The following is a 13,923-nucleotide window of genomic DNA, read 5'->3' as shown; positions in this document are numbered from 1 at the left end:
CTAGACCCAAACTGTTACAGACCTATATRCATCCTGCTCTGCCTATCTAAAGTCTTCGAAAGCCAAGTTAATAAACAGATCACTGACCATTTCGAATCCCACCGTACCTTCTCCACTGTGCAATCTGGCTTCCGAGCCGGTCACGGGTGCACCTCAGCCACGCTCAAGGTACTAAACGATATCATAACCGCCATCGATAAAAGACAGTACTGTGCAGCCGTATTCATCGACGTGGCCAAGGCTTTCGACTGTCAATCACCGTATTCTTATCGGCAGAATCAATAGCCTAGGTTTTTCTAATGACTGCCTRGCCTGGTTCACCAACTACTTTGCAGACAGAGTTCAGTGTGTCAAATCAGAGGGCATGTTGTCCGGACCTCTGGCAGTCTCTATGGGGGTACCACAGGGTTCAATTCTCGGGCCGACTCTTTTCTCTGTATACATCAATGATGTCGCTCTTGCTGTGGGCGATTCCCTGATCCACCTCTACGCAGACGACACCATTCTGTATACTTCTGGCCCTTCCTTGGACACTGTGTTAACTAACCTCCAAACGAGCTTCAATGCCATACAACACTCCTTCCGTGGCCTCCAACTGCTCTTTAAACGCTAGTAAAACCAAATGCATGCTTTTCAACCGTTCGCTGCCCGCACCCGCCCGCCCGACTAGCATCACCACCCTGGACGGTTCCGACCTAGAATATGTGGGACAACTATAAATACCTAGGTGTCTGGCTAGAATGTAAACTCTCCTTCCAGACTCATATTAAACATCTCCAATCCAAAATCAAATCTAGAAATCGGCTTTCTATTTCGCAACAAAGCCTCCTTCACTCACGCCGCCAAACTTACCCTAGTAAAACTGACTATCCTACCGATCCTCGACTTCGGCGATGTCATCTACAAAATAGCTTCCAATACTCTACTCAGCAAACTGGATGCAGTCTATCACAGTGCCATCCGTTTTGTTACCAAATCACCTTATACCACCCACCACTGCGACCWATATGCTCTAGTCGGCTGGCCCTCGCTACATATTCGTCGCCAGACCCACTGGCTCCAGGTCATCTATACGTCTATGCTAGGTAAAGCTCCATCTTATCTCAGTTCACTGGTCACGATAACAACACCCACCCGTAGCACACGTTCCAGCAGGTATTTCTCACTGATCATCCCCAAAGCCAACACCTCATTTGGCCTCTTTTCCTTCCAGTTCTCTGCTGCCAGTGACTGGAACGAATTGCAAAAATTGCTGAAGTTGAAGACTTATTTCCCTCACCAACTTTACACATCAACTATCTGAGCAGCTAACCGATTGCTGCAGCTGTACATAGTCCATCTGTAAATAGTCCACCCAATCTACCTACCTCATCCCCATACTGTTTTTATTTTATTTACTTTTCTGCACACTAGTATCTCTACTTGCACATCATCATCTGCTCATTTATCACTCCAGTGTTAATCTGCTAAATTGTAATTATTCGCTCCTATGGCCTATTTATTGCCTACCTCCTTTTGCACACACTGTATATAGACTTTCTTTTTTCTACTGTGTCATTGACTTGTTTATTGTGTTATTGGATTGTTTATTGTTTACTCCATGTGTAACTCTGTGTTGTTGTCTGTGTCACACTGCTTTGCTTTATCTTGGCCAGGTCGCAGTTGCAAATGAGAACTTGTTCTCAACTAGCCTACCTGGTTAAATAAAAAATTAAATAAAATAAATCTTATTTTGATCTGTTCATATACACTCCCAGGAAGAATATGACATGTCAAAAATGTTTAATAAATTCTTAGAATGTTTTGGAATTACGTATACTTAGGCCTTTGGGAAAATTCTATAGCAATATAGAGTGGAAAGCGGCTGTGTGTTTGGACAATTAATAGACACGGCAAGAAATAAAACATCCATCTCGTCCAGGACAATAGTCTACGCAGACAGGTGCACCATTGCCCATTAGAGCTACAGTAGGCCTTTATGCAAATAATTATTTTGCCACACGGGCCTGCCATCATTCACTTTGAACTGGACTGTGTGTTTACAGGCAGTAGGGCCTGCCATCATTCACTTTGAACTGGACTGTGTGTTTACAGGCAGTAGGGCCTGCCATCATTCACTTTGAACTGGACTGTGTGTTTACAGGCAGTAGGGCCTGCCATCATTCACTTTGAACTGGACTGTGTGTTTACAGGCAGTTGCAACAGCATGACTTTAGATCATTAGAACGCATTCGCCAAAAATCTAATATTATTCGTCAGATGCGCCGAATACAACAGGTGTAGACCTTACTGTAAAATGTTTACTTTCAAGCCCTTAACTTAACCAACAATGCAGTTAAGAAAATATTTCCAAAATAAACTAAAGTAAAACATTTAATAAAAAAGTATCACTATAAAATAACAATAACAAGGCTATTTCCAAGGGTCAATGTGCAGGGGTACAGGTTAGTCGAGGTCATTTGTACATGTAGGTAGGAGTAAAGTGACTATGCATAGATAACAGCGAGTAGCAGCAGTGTAAAAACAAAGGGGGGGGGGGGGGGGGGGGGGCAGTTGCCATACCAGGCAGTGATGCAACCAATCAGGATGCTCTCGATGGTCACAAAATAGACCTGAATGGATTTCTGTAAATACCACAGGAGTCCTCTTACATTTGGAACTTTACATTCCTATTGATCAAACAACCATGAAAAGGTAGGGGCTCTCTGCCTCAGTTATGCACATCAACAACAAGATCAACAACTAATGCTAGCCAGAGCAAGATGAGCTAATATCTAACGAAGGAACATTAGATAAAACCTCAAACTTTTTCAGCTAGTTGGCCGTCAAAATTGCACTGATAAACAATGAGGAATTGTAGCCTACTCGTACTTCTGCATCTTGCTTGCCAAAGCATGCTTGTCCCAACCAAGCACCCAGGCTAACTGGCTAAAGTTGTCTAGCTTGCTAGCTACTTCCAGACACAAATGAGAGAACACTCACTCTGACCATTTTACTCACCCTAGCAGAGCTGGTTAGGCTTTTTACATGTTATCTAGCGCGTTGGGGACTGATTATTACTTTTTTTGCCTACGTTTACTGACACTGGGTGTTGCTTGTTTGGAAATTCATCAGTTATTCTGCACTCTGGCACACTCAGACGAGAGTACTCTGAAATCGAAGTAGTGAATTTGCGAACACAAGAGATATGCTAACTGGATAAGTCATTCAAGTTCTTGCTAGCTAACCAAATGACGCCTGCATCTCTAGCTGTGTATAGCCACTGAAAAACGATATGAGAAGAAAAATTCAGTCACCCACTCCTCCATTGACATGACATCCTCCTAGCAGTCAGCTAGCTAACTAACGTTACGCTCCGTGTTTTTGGCCTTCTATATAAATACGCTAGCCTATTAGCCACATTATGACAGATTGTGATCATTGCCCTTGCTAGTTTGATCGTATTGACATTCCCAGCCTTAGTTACATTCGTCCGTTTTTGTCCAAAATATTGAGTCATTGAAACAGTGCATCCCAAATGGAGGCAACAAACAATGTACCAGGCCAGCTGTGATTTACCAAGAAATGTATTGGTGAATTACATTACTCATGCATTAAATTGCATCCATCTATTCTGCCAACAATGCCTTAGTGTTCATCATGGAATGTTGAGTCAAATAGAAGCTAATTTTAAAACCTCTTATAAAAAGTTGGTTTTGTAGCATAAACTGGGAATTTGCTATGTTTAACTGATATTATGATTGTCTGTTTGATATCTGKAAAGTAGTTAAAACGCTATCAGTTCCARTTTAAAGAAAACACACACGCTGAACACTATTGGTTACCACGACAACACAGATCCCACAGCCACAAAGTCATAATTATGACTAAACGCCACCCATTTCTACAATTTCTTCTTAAAATGTGATTTTAAACCTAACCCTAACCCCACTGCTAACCCTATGCCTAACCCTAACCTTAAAAAAAGACAAAACTAGTTCCATATTACAAAATAACACTGTTCCATAATACAGAAAGAAAAGCAACATTGTCATCATATCAGTGGTATTGTTTTGCAGAGCCACTTTGGGCTAAATGAGGAAGAAAGGTTCAAGGATGTCTCAGCAGGAGGCGAGGCAGGGTTCTGATTAACATTCAACAGTCTGCTCTGTGCCAACATTTGGCTACATCCCCCCGTAACCTGTGGCGAAAGAGAGAGACACAGGGAGGAGGAGAGATGGATAACGTGCAAATTATATGGTAGGAGTCTGTTTCTCTTAGACTAGAGATCCAGCCTCCCCAGTCTGGCCTGGCCACAGACAGGAGCACAGACACTGATCCCAGAAGAMGAAGGAACCAGTCTGGTCCAGTCCACACAGTGGCACCAGGCCGTGACTCCACAAGCAAGAAGCGCAGCCATTTAAAAAATAAACCTTGTCCCAGCTGGTGGTTAATTTCTCCTTTCTAAGAGAAATGCTGCACACCAAAAACATTCAGTGGGAATGGAAAACAAACCGAGCCACATTTGTTTCCTGTAATTACAGGGAATGCAGAGAAGCAGAGGGCATTCATCTCAAAGGAGAGAGACCTTTCTCCTGTCCTCTAAACCGCACCCCTCCCAGTGCTGAACTCCCACCCTCACCACCATTCATCCACTCCACCTGCTGGGGTAAACAATGCTTGCAGTGGTACTGGCCCCAAATTTGCGAAGCAGGTTGTTCGTTCCCTCAGTCATACGCTCGCCCACATCGCCACAGTACCTAACACACCTTCACATGCCAGAGCAGAGAAAATCACACACACACCCGACAGCTTGCTTTTAGCTTTGTTAGCGCACAATCAACAGGCAGGCCACACGGTGACTGGCATATCAGTAAAACACAACCCCACACACAAACCGACAAAGTCCCACTCACCACTACACCAATGGTCGAACAGGCAATGGCAATCTGGTTGAGGTCCAGAACGGCTGTCATTTTGTCAGTAGAAGAGAGGAGTGCAGTCGGTCTGTCCCTGTGTTGTCTGAAAAGGGGCGGTGGTGGTGACGCTGGCAGCAGAGCGGAGAGGTGGCTGCAGGAGGGGGGCAGCAACAGAATGGAGCGCGGAGCCCACAAGGAACGACTGAAATGTTTGGTAGCAGCAGCTGGTCCCACCAAATGAGGGGAGGATAATGCGTTAGAGAGGGAGAGGAGGGAAACTAAAGGAGCGAGCGAGGGAGAGGCACGTGTTAATGGGAGCTAGAGAGAGKGACGTGGAGGAGGTGTAGAGAAAGAAAGAAAGAGGGAGGGTGCGTTCCTCGCTGGGTAAGCGCAAAGCTCTCAGGGCCGTCTGGACGCTCAGCAACCCTCTAATTGGACTTAGAAGGTCAGATGGGCTGGTAGGAGGCGGGAGAGGGGTAAGGAAGGGGTGAGGAGGGCTGAACGAGTGTCAGGGAAAGGGTGGAGCTCACCAACCCTGACACACATCACCACAGCGTGTCAGAGGAAGAACACAGAAGAGGATCAATAAAATACCTGTGGATTGGCTGACATTGAACATCTGCCTAAACTATCAGGTTTAGGCATACTATGGTAATTACCATTAGCCACCAATTGTCAAGTTCTCCCACTTAAAAAGATGAGGCCTGTAATTGTCATCATAGGTACACTTCAACTATGACAGACAAAATTAGAATTTTTTTCTCTCCAGAAAATCACATTGTAGGATTTTTWATGAATTTATTTGCAAATTATGGTGGAAAATAAGTATTTGGTCAATAACAAAAGTTTCTCAATACTTTGTTATATACCCTTTGTTGGCAATGACAGAGGTCAAACGTTTTCTGTAATTCTTCACAAGGTTTTCACACACTGTTGCTGGTATTTTGGCCCATTCCTCCATGCAGATCTCCTCTAGAGCAGTGATGTTTAGGGGCTGTTGCTGGGCAACACGGACTTTCAACTCCCTCCAAAGATTTTCTATGGGGTTGAGATCTGGAGACTGGCTAGGCCACTCCAGGACCTTGAAATGCTTCTTACGAAGCCACTCCTTCGTTGCCCGGGCGGTGTGTTTGGGATCATTCTCATGCTGAAAGACCCAGCCACGTTTCATCTTCAATGCCCTTGCTGATGGAAGGAGGTTTTCACTCAAAATCTCACGATACATGGCCCCATTCATTCTTTCCTTTACACGGATCAGTCGTCCTGGTCCCTTTGCAGAAAAACAGCCCCAAAGCATGATGTTTCCACCCCCATGCTTCACAGTAGTATGGTGTTCTTTGGATGCAACTCAGCATTCTTTGTCCTCCAAACACGACGAGTTTGAGTTTTTACCAAAAAGTTATATTTTGGTTTCACTGACCATATGACATTCTCCCAATCTTCTTCTGGATCATCCAAATGCTCTCTAGCAAACTTCAGACAGGCCTGGACATGTACTGGCTAAGCAGGGGACATGTCTGGCACTGCAGGATTTGAGTCCCTGACGGCGTAGTGTGTTACTGATTGTAGGCTTTGTTACTTTGGTCCCAGCTCTCTGCAGGTCATTCACTAGGTCCCCCCGTGTGGTTCTGGGATTTTTGCTCACCGTTCTTGTGATCATTTTGACCCCACGGGGTGAGATCTTGCGTGGAGCCCCAGATCGAGGGAGATTATCAGTGGTCTTGTATGTCTTCCATTTCCTAATAATTGCTGCCACAGTTGATTTCTTCAAACCAAGCTGCGCTTACCTATTGCAGATTCAGTCTTCCCAGCCTGGTGCAGGTCTACAATTTGGTTCTGGTGTCCTTTGACAGCTCTTTGGTCTTGGCCATAGTAGAGTTTGGAGTGTGACTGTTTGAGGTTGTGGACAGGTGTCTTTTATACTGATAACAAGTTCAAAACAGGTGCCATTAATACAGGTAACGAGTGGAGGACAGAGGAGCCTCTTAAAGAAGAAGTTACAGTCTGTAAGAGCCAGAAATCTTGCTTGTTTGTAGGGACCAAATACTTATTTCCCACCATAATTTGCAAATAAATTCATAAAAAATCCTACAATGTGATTTTCTGGATTTCTTTTTCTCATTTTGTCTGTCATAGTTGAAGTGTACCTATGATGAAAATTACAGGCCTCTCTCATCTTTTAAGTGGGAGAACTGCACAATTGGTGGCTGACTAAATACTTTTTTGCCCCACTGTATATTTAAACTCAGTTTCACAATTCTGACATTTAATCAAAGTAAAAACTCCCCGTCTTAGGTCAGATAGGATCACCACTTTATTTTAAGAAAGTGAAATGTCAGAATAATAGTAGAGAGAATAATTTATTTCAGCTTTTATTTCTTTCGTCACATTCCCAGTGGGTCAGAAGTTTACATACACTCAATTAGTATTTGGTAGCATTGCCTTTAAAATGTTTAACTTGGGTCAAAGGTTTCGGGTAGCCTTCCACAAGCTTCCCACAATAAATTGGATGAATTTTGGCCCATTCCTCCTGACAGAGCTGGTGTAACTGAGTCAGGTTTGTAGGCCTCCTTGCTCGCACACACTTTTTCAGTTCTGCTCACAAATGTTCTATAAGATTGAGGTCAGGCTTGTGACAGCCACTCCAATACCTTGACTTTGTTGTCCTTAAGCCATTTTGCCACAACTTTGGAAGTATGCTTGGGGTCATTGTCCATTTGGAAGACCCATTGAGATGTTGCTTCAGTATATCCACATAATTTTCCTCCCTCATGATGCCATCTATTTTATGAAGTGCACCAGTCCCCCCTGCAGCAAAGCACCCCAACAACATGATGCTGCCACCCCCATGCTTCACGGTTGGGATGGTGTTCTTCAGCTTGCAAGCCTCCCCCTTTTTCCTCCAAACATAACGATGGTCATTATGGCCAAACAGTTCTATTTTTCTTTCATCAGACCAGTGGACATTTCTCCAAAAAGTATGATCTTTGTCCACATGTGCAGTTGCAAACCATAGTCTGGCTTTTTTAATGGAGGTTTTGGAGCAGTGACTTCTTCCTTGCTGAGCGGCCTTTCATGTTATATTGCTATAGGACTCGTTTTACTTTTGTACCTGGTTCCTCCAGCATCTTCACAAAGTCCTTTGCTGTTGTTCTAGGATTGATTTGCACTTCTCACCAAAGTACGTTCATCTCTAGGAGACAGAACGCGTCTCCTTCCTGAGCGGTATGACGGATGCGTGGTCCCATGGTGTTTATACTTGCGTACTATTGTTTGTACAGATGAACGTGGTACCTTCAGGCATTTAGAAATTGCTCCCAAGGATGAACCAGACTTGTGGAGATCTACAATTTTGTTTCTGATGTCTTGGCTGATTTTTTAAAAATTTCCCCATGATGTCAAGCAAAGAGGCACTGAGTTTGAAGGTAGGCCTTGAAATGCATCCACAGGTACACCTCCAACTGGCTCAAATTATGTCAATTAGCCTATCAGAAGCTTCTAAAGCCAAGACATTTTCAGGTATTTTCCAAGCTGTTTAAAGGCACAGTCAACTTAGTGTATGTAAACTTCTGACCCACTGGAATTGTGATACAGTGAATTATAAGTGAAATAATCTGTCTGTAAACAAATGTTGGGAAAATTACTTTTGTCATGCACAAAGTAGATGTCCTATCCAACTTGCCAAAACTTTAGTTTGTTATAAAATACATTTTTGGAGTGGTTGAAAAATGAGTTTATGTAAACTTCCGACTTCAACTGTAGATGTCTAATCCATTCCAATCCATCCAGTTCTTAGAAAAATGCCATGTTAGTGGTTGATCTGGAATGCCATGTTAGTGGTTGATCTGGAATGCCATGTTAGTGGTTGATCTGGAATGCCATGTTAGTGGGTTGATCTGGAATGCCATGTTAGTGGTTGATCTGGAATGCCATGTTAGTGGTTGATCTGGAATGCCATGTTAGTGGTTGATCTGGAATTGGGCCTTATTGTCAAATCTGCAGTGAACACTAGTTTAGCTGTATGTTCACACGGTTGGATTAATACTGTGAAAATGATGATAATACCCTTTGTGTAAGAGCTGTTTGAATAGTTTTGGTGGGATGGAGTTTTGGCAAGGCTGTAAATTAGTTAATAGACCAATAAGAATGTTTCAAACCTCTGCCAATAACAGCTAGTTTCCCCTCCTCACGAAGACCACTCCCAGCCAGTCCTAACTAAATTATGGCTTGAAAAATTGCTCTTTGCTAAGAAGCCATTTGTTGCTTGTTGAACATTTTAATTGAAAATAAAATATGCATCACACTCAGGTACTTAATTGTAACCCAGAAATGAATTGATAGAGATAATAATGGCTGGGACTTACATATTTAGGCCTACTGAACAGTAGGTAGCATAATGTTTTGCTGAAAGAAAAAAATTCAAACAATAGCCTAAATTGACACTTGCTCATGTTTTTGTGAAAATGCACTGTACAATTAGGCTACTTTGCCCTTGAACAATTTGATTTTTCATGAGCATTTAGGCCTATTCATTTGAAAGGTTTATTGAACAGTTAGCCGCCTATCATTTTGCTGAAACTAAACAAAATGTGAAAAAATAAATGTACATCTTGTAAGCTGACTGCCTGTATGGGCTAATACCTTACAGCAGCATTATAATAATACAAAATAAAATAAACATAACACAAACGTTTTGAAAATCGAAGTACCCACTGTCTAGTTATGAGGCTATAATTGCCTACTCTGTCTTACTTTCTTTTGCAGCCTTGTTGAGAAACAGAATAGCATCCACTGTGCCAGGTTTTAGTCGGTACGCATACAGTTAGGCCCTAAAGCTTTGGCACTAATGCCAGATAAACATAATAAAAGAAAAACTTCAATGTAGCCTATAGATATGAATTGCACAAGAATGATATATTAATGGATTTTTTTTATGCATTGTTTTCTTTTTATTCAAATATAATATTTCATGACCCTAAACTAGTACACACCATCCCTTTATTTTTGAAGGCAGGGGCTTTGTTCGAAGCCTGGTTGCCAACTGAGGAGCCTGGGCAGGGCTGGGTTTAATCCTCAGTCTGTTCATGGGGAACAGTCCTCCCAGGCCTGCAGCCCTAGCACAGAGATGGAGGGAGCGTTAGAATGAAATGGGGGGGATTACCTGCAGATTTGGGACGTTAAGACGTCGTCTTTCTCAGCCAGCCAGCTCTCCGGACCTTGGTCCTTGTCTGCCATGTGCACTCAGTTTCTTTGTCCACACTGTTCTGTATCAGAGGGTAATCCAGCCAGCCAGTAGGACCATCAGTGTTTGTGGCCCATTGTTCCATTATGGCCCATTTTCAATTTGGTGTTTTTCACCAATAAATGTCAGGAGAGCCTACAACATAACGTATTCATTAAAAGGGAAGAATAAAGTCTACTTAATCTCTAGTAGACTTATCATTGTGATGGCAGTTTATTTCAGAACCAATTTGCACTAATAGGCTGTGATTTAACCATAGGCTCTGATGGATGATATCTTTCACCATCTCCTAAACTTTAGACTCTAGTCTAGAGACAAGAAACTGAAGATGGACTACACACACACACACACAAAGCCCTGTGTCAGAAATAGCTCTGATAACATTAGTAACAAATGGATTTGGAGGGCAAGATTAGGGCCGATTCAGGTCAGGGAATGCAGCCCAAACCATATCCCAAACTGGGTCAGTGCCATTTTTGCTACCTAAACCCAACCCTGGGATCCTTGGCTGCCATGGCCACTCTGGCCTGAAGTAAGCTAATCATGCACCACAGCCTTGGAGGCTGGGGAGGACAGATAAACCCCAAATAAGAGCAGGTTCCTGGAGTTAGAACAATCTTAATCTTAAGTAAAGTGGCAGTCCTGGAATCACACAACAAATGTTAGATAACACTTTGTCCAAGTGGAATGTTAATGGCTAACTTTGTCTTAAAGACAGCTGTACGTACTACCTACTTGACCTGGAAGTTTTTAAGACAGCGTAAATGACCCTGAACAGTCTACAACTGTGTAGATCACTTGGCCAGGCTCTGAGCAGACTTGCACCATTGACATTTGATAGCTTCTAAAGCGGAGATCTAAAAGGTGGAGTTCTTTGATATGTCTGTCTGTGAGCGTACTTCAAGCTTCTTGACAGGAAACACCTGCCTTATAGTGACATTACTGTGAGGGGGAGAGGGTATCCCTGCAAATGAGGGTTCCCTGAGCCACATACAGCCCCCTCTCTGCAGGGTACATGCTTTGTGCACATCGAGGGTGTGGGAGAGACTAAAACCAGGTGTTTTGTGCAATGCGAGCAGGTTGGCTTCTAGTTTACAACAACTGCTAACTGTCATGATCAGCCAACAAACTGTCAACTCGTTGTTGTGTACAGTACTGAACTATCAGCTCAAAGAGACAAGAAAGAGTAACTTCATGTCTGCATAGAAAAATGTCTCTTTAGAAAATTGCAGTTCAGGGCATCAGCCTAAGAGGGCGCTACATACTTACTTATTACCATAAGATAGTGAGTTGTACATTTTCCATATCGACCAATGTGGTTACACTAACCTGTGCATTCATCCACCCCTCCTCTCCATTACCACACTCTCCTCCCCACCACCACTGATGGCCGTGTTGGGATATAAATACCCTGACCCTCCAAAAATTACTCCTTCACAATAAATCTGTCTCTTGGCGGGCGGGCGCCCAACATCTGTCGTAAGGAGTCAGGACCTAGCCCGTACGCTGGTCATCTAGGTCACAGAACACCAGGGGAGACCGCATGACCGACCTATAGGAAAAACACTGAGAGGACATGATAAGGAAGGTTGTCGTCAGCACTGTATACTTTATTTCCAGGCTTTGTGCCAGTCAAAGTGCCCATTGTAATGCCCTATGCTGAAAACAGACAGACCACATGACATGCCAGGGTGGAGGATAGGATGGTGTCAAGCAGTCACATCAATAACATCAACGAGTAGGCTAACCCCGAACAAAAACAAACCAAAGCCAAAATATTGCTTACACATGGCCAGTCAAGGACACCATCAAACTAAAGAACACTTGTCATGGTTAAAGCAAAGAAATGTTGAATTCAGCTCCGTCAGCAATAATTAATTATATCAACTGATGGTTTTGCAGTTCTATACCCTTGCTCCCTGGGGTTTAGTCAGAGACTCATACGTGTGCTAATGATGCCATCTTCTGGAGGCCAATCACTGGTGCTTTGAGGTACACTAATATTACACTATTTCCACTCAATCACTGGACTGGAAAAATAACATCTCTACTGTGTCAAGAATAGAGTTAAGAGGATTGCCATGACAACCATGCCTTTTTATGTTTTGTGACAGACAAAATGGTGAATGGTGATGCACTGCCTGTTTCCATTATCATAACCACAACTCAGTCCCACCTAACGACAGCCCAGTTGAACCTAATACTCTCCGGGAGACCCATGGGGCGGCGCACAATTGGCCCAGGGTCGTCCGGGTTAGGGGAGGGTTTGACCGGCAGGGATGTCCTTGTTCCATCGCACACTAGTGATTCTTATGGCGGGCCGGGCGCAATGCACGCTGACATGATCGCCAGGTGTACAGTGTTTCCTCCGACACATTGGTGTGGCTGGCTTCCGGGTTAAGCGGGCATTGTGTCAAGAAGCAGTGCAGCTTGGTTGGGTCGTCTTACGGAGGACGCATGGCTCTCAACCTTCGCCTCTCCCGAGTCCATACGGGAGTTGCAGCGATGAGACAAGACTGGAACTACCAATTGGATACCACGAAAATTGGGGAGAAAAAGAGGTAAGAGTTTAAAAAAAAAGGCAAACAGAACACACACCGAGAACATTGTCCTTTATTCCATCCTAAACCCATGTTCATACTTTCCATTTCTCCCTCCTAACCATGATGGATAGGAGACCAAATGAAGTGACCGAGTACAGCAACCTATTTCCAACCCCTCTGTACGGTTATAAAAATAGGGAAATATTCTTAGGTGTAATGAGGGAAAATGAGAAGAGGAGAGGGTGGATTGGCCAAGGGTTGTAAAGGGTCGGAAAGTTTCCGGAAATTTTCCATGGGAAGTTAAGCCCTGGAATTTTGCTTAAATTCAACAAAATAAAGTTAGCTTATAACAGTGAACCTTCTTTGTGGGATACACATAAGGCAATTATAGGTCTTGTGGCATATTTTGGTTAAACTATCTCCAAATCAATGGAATTGCAACCCTCTGCATGTACAGTGCATTCTTCCATTACATGTACAGCTGATTCTCAAGATCTTGCACACAAATGAGATGCTATTGAGCCCACACTACGACACTGTCTGAGCCAAGGACTACAAGCTTTCTGGTAAGTTTTGATTACCATACTGGGTGGGGTGAATATATTATATAAACTCAGCAAAAAAAGAAACTTATCTATCTTTTTCAGGACCCTGTCTTTCAAAGATAACTCGTAAAAATTCAAAACACTTCCCAGATCTTCATTGTAAAGGTTTAAAACACCGTTTCCCATGCTTGTTCAATGAACCATAAACAATTAATGAACAGCACCTGTGGAACTGCTTACAGACGGTAGGCAATTCAGGTCACAGTTATGAAAACTTAGGACAATAAAGAGGCTTTTCTACTGACTCTGAAAAACACCAAAAGAAAGATGCCCAGGGTCCCTGCTCATCTGCGTGAACGTGCCTTAGGCCTGCTGCAAGGAGGCATGAGGACTGCAGATGTGGCCAGGGCAATAAATTGCAATGTCCGTACTGTGAGACGCCTAAGACAGCGCTACAGGGAGACAGGACGGACAGCTGATCGGCCTCGCAGTGGCAGACCACGTGTAACAACACCTGCACAGGATCGGTACATCCAAACATCACACCTGCGGGACAGGTACAGGATGGCAACAACAACTGCCCGAGTTACACCAGGAACGCACAATCCCTCAATCAGTGCTCAGACTGTCCGCAATAGGCTGAGAGAGGCTGGACTGATCGGCTTGTAGGCCTGTTGTAAGGCAGGTCCTCACCA

General features: G+C 43.6%; 1 protein-coding gene across 10 annotated transcripts in view; it reads right to left on the bottom strand.

Annotated features, from left to right (window-relative positions):
• ndrg3b (ndrg family member 3b) overlaps positions 1-13,923 on the bottom strand; it is a 68,406-nt gene that overhangs the window by 16,879 nt on the left and 37,604 nt on the right. Inside the window, exon 1 of one of the 10 annotated variants that reach the window (XM_070444464.1) lies at positions 4,896-5,233. The exons of 8 other annotated variants lie outside the window; for them this stretch is intronic. In XM_070444464.1, coding sequence (XP_070300565.1) covers positions 4,896-4,955 — 60 coding nt within the window. In that variant the 5' untranslated portion in view covers positions 4,956-5,233. Of the gene's footprint in view, positions 1-4,895; positions 5,234-13,923 lie in introns of those variants that run through there. One more of the 10 variants, XM_023991097.2, reaches the window with a different exon arrangement.

Source organism: Salvelinus sp. IW2-2015, linkage group LG7 (genome assembly GCF_002910315.2).
Source record: "Salvelinus sp. IW2-2015 linkage group LG7, ASM291031v2, whole genome shotgun sequence".
Taxonomy (NCBI): Eukaryota; Metazoa; Chordata; class Actinopteri; order Salmoniformes; family Salmonidae; genus Salvelinus; species Salvelinus sp. IW2-2015.
This window is presented reverse-complemented; position numbering and strand designations above follow the sequence as displayed.